We start from the raw sequence: 9,586 nt of genomic DNA, 5'->3' as shown, positions 1-9,586 counted from the left end.
GCTGCTGGGTCCCCGCAGCAGGCCCCGGCTCGGGGAGTTCGTGGGCGCCAGAGCCGCAGCCGCAGAGCGCCATGGCCGCTTCCTGCCCCGCGGCAGTGGGAGCTGCAGCAGCGGCTGCTCCCGAGTCCCGCTGCCCGGGGGGACAACAACAGCCGCCGCCTGGCCCCGCGGGCCGCCCCCCTCCTCTCCCAACCACCCGACTGAGTCCTGCTCGCGGCCAGGCCGGAAAGTTACTCACCCCGGCCCCGCGCTCCCTCTGAGTCTCCCGGGCCTCCCTCCAGCGCTTGCGGAGGGAGGGGGAATGGTGAGCCCGGGGAAGAGGCGGGGATTCGGGGAGGGAGCCAATCGGGGGAGGAGGGGGCGGAGTCGGGGCGGGGGGGGGGGTGCGAGTACTTCCGGGCTCTAGGCTCCGGGGCATTTCCTTGTTTGTCCGGTTGTCCCGACCGCATGTCGGTCGGGACGCGGGACAAACAAGGAAATATCGGGACGGTCCCGATAAAATCGGGACGTCTGGTCACCCTAGTGGCAGAGGTGGGTATAAACCCCCACTTTTCCAAGGTCAAGCCAGTGCCCTAACCACTAGGCTACACTGCCTCCATCAGCAGCACTGAGCAGTGATGAAGTGCGGACAGTAGGAGGGAAAGACTCCTTGATACAGGCCCTAGGCCCAGCAGGGAGACAAGGTTTCCCACTGAGAATCTGAACTCCTGTGTTGCTCCATGAAGGGTTAAACTCAGATGCTGCTGGCCTGCACTAGAGGAGATCATGGGGCTAAACGCCGTGTGAACCCCAAGCACCTTGTGTCCACACACAAAAGTGCTCCAGACAGCGCAGGTCCATGCCAAGTACCACTGGGATTACACTGGATTGTAGCAAAACTAACCCCAGGCTGGAGCTGACCCGGTGCCAGTCTGACCTGTTCTAGTGTGTACGTGGGCAAAGAGCAGCCTAAGTGGTTCCGTTAGTCCCACCAGACAGCCTTTTGAAATCTCCCAGAATGCACTGCTTCTGGGATTCTTACCAGGGAATGGGACAGTGGGGACCTACCCAGAGTGCATTGCCACTGAAAAGGTTTAGGACAGTACTGAGGCAAACCCCAACCATTCTTTATACAAATCTGCCTGTCTAATTATGGAGGCCACTGAGGCATCCCCAGAATATAGGACATCCCCACGCCTGCCTGCATGGGCCCTCCCACACCTGAATCAGTTAGCCTGTGTGGGCCCACCACCACCTTTGTCAGCACGCCCCCACCTGCATCATTCTGCATGGAAGTGCCACCCCCACCCTTGCCTCCACCCTCACTGGTATCCTCCTGCATCTTTGGTCTCCTCTTCTCTCTTTTTCATTGGACAAACACATGTCCAGTGCTGGGTCCCTACCAGACAGGGATAGTTCTCCACAAAACTGGGACTGCGCAGCTTCAAACCAGACGAATGGCCTCTGTACTTCTCATGGGGTTTGCCCTGGTGCTTAAACCAGCTCTGTCCAACCACTGCAATCCCCAGGGATTCAGGGCTGAAATCCAGCCCATATTTGAACCCTGGTGGTTTCTGGGACTTGTATCACTTTGTTCGTTAAACCTTCTCAAAAACAAGTTTATTGATTCACCCCCAAGTGACTTCAGTGTCCTGTCATGCACTGAACCACTAATCAATTCACAAATACTAATAAAGTTTGGATATAATTGAGATCTCTGTGTAATTACTAAAAAGACTGAACCTGAATTGGTAACAAGTCTGAATATGACACACTCCCAATCTACATTAATAAGGTTTCATCTCCTTGGTGGCCCTGATGTCACAAAGTGATTAGGACCAACTGTAATCTTGAGTTTGGGTAGGAAAACATCCAACTCCAAACCCCTCTCAACCCTCAAAGTGAAACTTCCCAAATCCTTTTGGTTTCTTCAGGAAAATATTCAGGCCCATTTGAAGACTCTGCGGGAAGAGAGAGAAAAGCTGTGGGGATTTCATGTGACTGGAGAGGGGAAACGCCAGGAGTATCTGGTAGGTGCCTGTTGTTATTAACCAGCAGAGAGTGGCAGTCGGAGGTCTGTTTGGAGGCAGATTCCTGTGTGGCCTTGGTGAACATCGGCTTGTGTGTTTCTCCATGATCATAGATTGCTGGGGTTAGATTCATGCGTAGACAAGCCCTAAGCTTCCATTTCAGCTGATGAGTTAATATCTAGCTCTTGTGGCTTTCCCAGAAATCCCCCCAAGTGAACTGAATGTCACCCATGACATGCTGTCCACTTGTCTAGTCATTTTATGCATTAACATGTTTGTTTCTTTTTTCTCCCCTGGTGTCTGTCAGTGTAGTGCTGAGTCCTGCCTCCTGCTGCTCTGGGTCTGAATTCCCAGAGGCCATGAATAACTCAATATGCTGACCATGACAGACATGGAAACCTCCCTTTCAGAGATATAGGGGCTGAAGGGGAAGCTGTGAGAGAATTCTCTCCCTAGGGTAAAGTCAAATGTCAGAAATCAGGATTTTCAATGAAGTTCTCCCTCCTGCTCACTCAGCTCTCCATGAAAGGACCCCAGATGCCATTCCTGTCCCTGACCAGCCCTTTCCCTATTTTCATACAGAAACAAATACAAACCGAGAGGCAGAAGATTGTGTCTGAATTTCAGCAACTGCGGCAGTTCCTGGAGGAACAAGAGCGACTCCTGCTGGCCCAGCTGGAGAAGCTGGACGAGGAGATTGTGAGGATCCAGAATGAAAATGTCAGTAAACTCTCCGAGCAGATTTCCCGTCTCAATGAGCTGATCAGTGAGCTGGAGGGGAAGTGTCAGAAGCCAGCAAGTGAATTCCTGCAGGTGAGACTGAGGGAGAAACAGAGGTGCCGACTCCATGGGTGCTTAAATGCTAGAGCACCCACGGAAAAAAATTAGCAGATGCTTAGCACCCATCAGCAGCCAGCTCCCCCCACCCCCGCCTCCCCTCAGTGCCTCCTGCCCGCTGGCAGCCCTGCTGATCAATTCCTCCCCCTCCTTCCCAGCACTTCCCACCTGCTTCAATCAGCTGTTCCCGATGTGCAGGAGGCACTGGGAGGGAGGGGGAGGAGTGGGGAGGGGGTTCGCATGAGGGAGGGGGCAGAAAGAGGTGGGGTGGGGGCAGAGTGGGGGTGGGAAGAGCTGGGCAAGAGTGTGGCATGGGGGAAGGGGTGGAGTGAGGCTTGGGGTTGTGCACCCCCAGGGACAATTGGAAGCCAGCACCTGTGGTCAGAAATATACCAGCTCCCCACACAGGGAAGGGAGGGCTCCTGAATCATAAGCACTGGGGGCCAGCGGTCAGAGATCTCAGTGTAACTCGGCATGTGCATTGCTGACATGTGAATGACTATTATCTTTGCAGCATTACAGACACATAGATATTAAAGGTGGAAAAGCATCATTAATTCAGGGAATCCATGGCCCTGGGGCTAGGGTAGGGCCTCTTTTCCCCATATTTGCAAAATGCCTACCATGGGATCTCCTCTGTGCGTCAGATGGGACTAAGGCTAGGTCTACACTACCCGCCTGAATCGGCGGGTAGAAATCGACCTCTCGGGGATCGATTTATCGCATCCCAACGGGACGCGACAATCGATCCCCAAATCGATGCTCTTACTCCACCAGTGAAGGTGGGAGTAAGGGCCGTCGACTGGAAGCCACAGAGGTCGATTTTGCCGCCGTCCCTACAGCGGGGTAAGTCGGCTGCGATACGTCGAATATTTGCGTATCTTAAATCGACCCCCCCCCCCGTAGTGAAGACCTGCCCTAAGATTCTCTCTCTCTCTCTCTCTCTCTCTCTCCCCTCTAGGATGTCAGAAGCACCTTGAGCAGGTACGTGGCTCTCTCACTCCCCCTCACACTTCACAATGCTTGGAAAGAGCTTGATGGTGATGTTAGCACCACGTCTCCCCAGGGCTCTATAGCAAAATGTGTGGGGAAGGTCACATTCTGGATACAAATCTCTCTGATCAGCTTTATCCTGAGGTTCTCACCCTTGCACAGAAGACTCTGAAATTATCCATTCAGTGGGAAGGACTGACCTAAAGTATTTCCCAGAGATGTCACATCCCTGGGGGACTGGCTGCCCCAGGATAGTGAGGATGGAATATGGGCCTGTCACTGCTGGGGCACTGGTTACCATTCAGCCCAGGGCAGCAATGGTCAAGAGTCTTTCCCACCTGAGGACTGTTTGGAGACCTGTGTGGAATGAGCTGGGGAGGGGGGAGTTGGTGTCTCAGTCTAGTTCCTAGTGGTCAGATTTCTACAGCACTTCACCTGGGAACCTCCTGTCCCTCAGAGCATGGAGGCCAAGGAGTGAATTGGCCATGGAGACTCAATTCCCCTTTTGTCCCCAGAGCTGATATCTCCAGGCCACATTTGAAGAATATTAATGGGACCTTTGCGGGGAAGGTTGCATGGCCATGGGCTGTGTCTCACCTGCTTTGAGGCTGGGAGAAGTAGAGGAATTCTAACTCCAGGCCCATTAGAGCAGTGACTCATTAGTAAGCACTTATAATGAGTCACTAAATGAAATATAATCACGTGAAATTGTTTCTCTTCAGGTGGGAGAAGGGGAAGTTCCAGCAGCCAGAGGAGATTTCTCCTGAACTAGAAGAGCGAGTCAGTGGTTTCTCCCAGAAAACTATTGCGCTATTAGAAGCTCTGAGGAAGTTCAAAGGTACCTAGAAGGGATCTAGGAGGGGAAATTGGGATCAGTGTCTGAGACTGTGGGAAGAGAATGGCGCTAGTCAGTTGGTGTAGATTAGACTTCTAGTTCATTGTTGGATGAGAATGCCACATACTTAGAGTCCAAGACACTCAGACTGATTAATTCAACCCCTTATTTGTTCCAAAAGCATGCCTTGCTATTACAATTACTATGAAAGTAAGAAATGACAGACATACTGAAAGAAATACTGTTCATCTACCTTCTCCAGGGGAATAGGCAGGTCATGATGCATTTTTCCTATGCTCCGACTATCCCTTACAATGTACGACATATTATACACATCCAGATTATATATTTATTAGTTCTTTTCCAATCACCTTTGTCTGTTATGCATTGTAAGTATCTTGTATAACTCATACATTACACATGCATGAATGTTCTAATTGGCAGGACTTTTGCTGTCCAAGCTATTTTCAAGTTATTCTCTTTTCTGATTTGTTCATTACCAGTCATTACACACTGATGTGCACGGGTCACTTTGACCCTTTTCTCCACATGGGATTTTTTGGACTTTGGTAACTACTCCTTGACAGCACATTTTGGGTGCCTGGTGTCTTTAAGCACATTGTGTGGTCAAAACATCTCTTTATCCCACATAGCAACTTATGAACACATCACTTAATAGCAAGGTCACTTAAGGCAACATTTCCCTTATGTCAAATACGATGATTTCTAAAAATCTTATTTCATCATATAAAAGAAAAGGTTCTACCAATCACAAAGGATCGGACACATTACCTCCCAGGTTAGCGAATGTTTCAGATCTTACCCAAATACACGTTACAGCCATTTCTTATTAACTAAACTAAACTTTATTACAAAACAAAAGAGAGAGAGTATTGTTAGAAGATCAATATACATACAGACATGAGCTTGATTCATTGAGGTCCAGATTCATAGCAGAGATGGTGAGCGTTCTAGTTGTAAAGAGTTCTTTCAGAAATAGTTCATAGTCCACTGTCCAATATCACCTCAGAGTGGACCAGCATAACTGGGACCTCAGTCTTGCGACTCAAACTTCCCCTGATGAAGCCTAAGCAGCTCTGAGATGACAGAATCAGGACCCAAGGATCTTTTATACAATTTCATGTCTTTTGACAAGTTGGGAGTTCAAAAGGATGTTGGTTCCATTGCTGGGAGATGCCTGAATGAGAGAGGAAAGAAGTTTCAGACCTTTTACTTTAAATACCTGAGTGTGTCTCTGTCTGTTTCTGTGTCGTGATGAAAACACAGATCTAGGAGTTAAGAGTGATGATGCTGTTATAAATATGAAAGCTGGAAAACTCACTTCTCTTATCCTTTCCCCCTCCAGACACTCTGCCATCTGCACTGGAAAGAAAAAGAGGGCAACCACTAGGCACGCACAGACAGGGTGAGATTGCAGCCGCTTCCTGGCATTGGCCCCAGAGTGGCTCCACCCCTGCTCCACTTCCTCCAGGGCTCTGCCCCCTGGCCAGGCCAGAAGCCAGAGCCGGGGTCTCACCCAGGGAACCCGAGCGGCACTGGCGAGTCCTGCACCCTCCACCTGCCCTGGGGTGGTGCACTACGGGGAGCGGGGACATGGGCAGGGGGCTGCTCGCAGGCCCCCCAGAAACCCACCCAGGGCAGGTGGAGGGTCGGGAGATCTCCCCAGCAGCCAAGGCTCCCAGCCTGGCCAGGGGTCAGGGGCTCAGCGGGAAGAGGAGGAGGGGGCAGGGCCATGGAGTGGGTGGGGCCACCAGTAGTGGGACCTCGTGCCCCACCCCCAACTTCTACCAAGGGTCCGGAACTCCTGGGGAGATCCCAAGCTGACATCACACAAACAATCCTGACACCAACCTTAGTGCTGAGTTCATGCCCACGTTCATGAACAGAAACACTCACTGAGCAGCACCAAAACAGAGCTCTCTGCCCTGAGGGCTGACACATCCCTCTGCTTCACCCTGGTGCAGGGGGTCTCCCCATTGCTCTTCTCCAACATCCTGCCTTTCCTTTGGGCAGGGCTGGGCTCTCCCATTAGAGCTGCTCACTGCTTCATGGACTGGGGAGATGTTCTCCCTCTGATGCTGCCAGCTCCACCCTTCTCTCTAGGCTGGGGATGGGGCTACCCCATCTAATGCCACCTCCTACTGTCTGATTTTAAGCAACTCTTCCCCAATGCTGCATCTTCCTCTCTGTTCCCCAGCTTGGGACTGGAGGCTGCCTTTAAGGGACAGAGTTTCCCTCGGGGGTATAGAGCTGGTAACTGACTCCTCTGTCTGTTCCCTCCTCAACGAAAGCTTCTGACACCTTCCTGATTGTGTCTCTGCTTTTGGGAATGGAGCAGCCCCAGCAGAGGGAGCAGGGAGCTGAAGCTTCTGGAAGCAAATGAGAAACACACTGAGGAATTTCAGTGGCATCTCTGCTCAGTCTCAGTTGCCCAATACAGAGGCAGCTCCCTGGGATCCAGAAGTGTCCCAGCCAAGACAGGGCTGCTGGGGAGTGTGAGAAATGGTCCCAGCCTCCCCCAGGGCTGAGCTCTGCCCCTAATGCTCTGATTCTCTCTCTCCCCAGCGAATGTGACTCTGGATCCAGACACAGTTTATCCCCAACTCGTCCTGTCTGAGGATCGGAAAAGTGTGAGATGGGGAGACACACGGCAGGATCTGCCCAACAACCCGGAGAGATTTGACACTGTGTTCTGTGTGCTGGGCTGTGAGGGATTCACGTCGGGGAGACATTGCTGGGAGGTGGAGGTTGGGGATAGGCGATTCTGGGCTGTGGGGGTGGCCAGAGAATCTGTGAGGAGGAAGGGACGGATCAGCCATAACCCTGAGGGGGGGATCTGGGCTGTGGAGTGCTGGTGGGGGGGTCGGTTCCAGGCTCTCACCTCCCCTGTGACCCCCCTGCCCCTGAGCCAGGTCCCCAGCAGGATCCGGGTTTGTCTGGACTGTGACCGGGGGCAGGTGACATTTATCAATGCTGGTGACAAGGCCCCGATCTTCACTTTCCCGCCAGGCTCCATCCCTGGGGAGAGAATCCGACCCTGGTTCTGGGTGTGGCTGGGATCCCAGCTCAGACTGTGTCCCTGAGATGGGGGAGCAGGGGAATATCTCACTAGGAGCCCTGAAATCAGCCTATCTAGCCTCGCACACCTTTGTCTCTATGGCTCCTTCCTGTGTACTTTGTATCATCAAGTCTCTCTGACCCTGGAGGTTGCTTCCAGTCTCAACTCTGTGCAGCCTCTGAACTGTCAAACCGTAGAGAGCATTGAGTGAGTGAGGAAGAGAAGCCAAATCTCATCACTGCCCCAGGGATTGTGCAGCCTGTTTGCCACTGTCCTCTATGAGCCAGGAAGACTCTGGGGATCCTGGGTCAGACAGTGTCACTGAGACATGGGGGGAACAGCCCACCGGGAATGGAAAAATGGGTTTCTCTAGCCAAATAATCCTAGCCCCTATGGCCTGGAGGACTCCTGTCTACCCAAACCTCTGGCCTCTTAGCTCTATGACCCCTGGAAGCTCCTTCCCCCTCCCTCTCAGCAGCACCAGGGTGGGAGGGGGTGGGTGAAGATCTTCTGGAGGTGCAGGAAGGGAAAGGGAGCCCTGAGGGGCAGCTGTGGGGGCTGCGGGGTCACAATTGGTGGAGGGACTGGGGGCAGAAGTGATGTGATGTTGTGGGGCTGGGGACAGGCATATGTGGGGTGGCAGGGACACAGAATTAATTGGAATTTGGCATTTTGGGAAGAAGCTGGAAGCTCTGCAACAGCCAGAAGCTTGGGAGAGGAAGACCCGGGGACTGGGAAGTGTGCATTCATCCCAATATCCAGTAGAAATGAGTGACTAGCGTAGACACTTCCTACATCGATAGAAGGGGCTTTACAATCAATGCAGCAAATCCACCTCTAGGAGAGGCAGTACCTAGGGCAACAAAGAATTCTTCCCTTAACCTATCTGCATCTACATCGGGGTTAGATCAACCCAACTACATCACACAGGGTGTGAAAGTTTTCACAGCTCTGAGCGATGTAGCTAGGCTGACCTAAGTTTTAGGTGTAGACCAGGTCTCCAGAAGAATAATGGTATATCTACGCTACAGTCGCTACTACAGCAGAGCTACAGCACTACAGCTGTGTTGCTGAAGTGTCATAGTGTAGATGCATCCTGCATTGATGGAATTGTTCCCCCCCCGCCATTGTTCTAGTTTATCCCCCTTTCTGAGCAGCTGTAGCCAGGTCACCGGCAGAATTCCATTGTCTGCACCAGGGGTTAGGTCAATCTACTTGCAGCACTCAGAACACACAATGTTTCACAGCCCTGAATAATGTCACCAGGTTGACTTAAGTATTAAGTGTAGAGCAGGCCTAAGAGCGGTTTCCCTGGAGCTAGCTGAAAACACAGAGTCTGAGGGACTGGCTGGAGCTTGGTGTGTGTGAGACAGAAAGCCAAGAGAACCAGTTGTGAGTATGATCCCAGCAGGAAACGGAGAGACAGAGCTGGCTTCAGGCACAGGGTTCCCTGGAAAGGGAGATGTGGAGTTCTGAGAAAAGAAACTGCCGGCTGCTGTTTGTTTCTATCGTGTTCAGGACACAGGAATGTGTGGACATTATTCGTAAATAATAAAGATATCACCAAAGAAATACCAAACTCCTATAATCAATTTCTCCTGCCAATGGAAGAACCTAGCAAGGCCCCAAACACTGGCTAACTGATGAGGTCAAAGGAGCAATGGTACAACCCAGGTCAGATCTAGACCTGTGGAAGCTAAGGTTACCATGCGTCCGGATTTTCCCGGACATGTCCGGCTTTTGGGGGCTCAAATCCCCGTCCGGGGGGAAATCCCCAAAAGCCGGGCATGTCCGGGAAAATCAGGAGGGCTCTTTGGCCGGGGACGGGGGCAT

General features: G+C 52.0%; 1 protein-coding gene across 1 annotated transcript in view; it reads left to right on the top strand.

Annotated features, from left to right (window-relative positions):
* The window catches only part of LOC117886948 (zinc finger protein RFP-like), a 20,390-nt gene that overhangs the window by 5,359 nt on the left and 5,445 nt on the right, over positions 1–9,586 (top strand). The window contains exons 2-7 of the mRNA XM_034789129.1: positions 1,914–2,009; positions 2,592–2,822; positions 3,808–3,830; positions 4,562–4,677; positions 6,041–6,100; positions 7,261–7,652. Of these exons, the coding sequence (XP_034645020.1) occupies positions 1,914–2,009; positions 2,592–2,822; positions 3,808–3,830; positions 4,562–4,677; positions 6,041–6,100; positions 7,261–7,652 (918 nt within the window). The remainder of the gene's footprint in view (positions 1–1,913; positions 2,010–2,591; positions 2,823–3,807; positions 3,831–4,561; positions 4,678–6,040; positions 6,101–7,260; positions 7,653–9,586) is intronic.

Source organism: Trachemys scripta, chromosome 14 (genome assembly GCF_013100865.1).
Source record: "Trachemys scripta elegans isolate TJP31775 chromosome 14, CAS_Tse_1.0, whole genome shotgun sequence".
Taxonomy (NCBI): domain Eukaryota; kingdom Metazoa; phylum Chordata; order Testudines; family Emydidae; genus Trachemys; species Trachemys scripta.
This window is presented reverse-complemented; position numbering and strand designations above follow the sequence as displayed.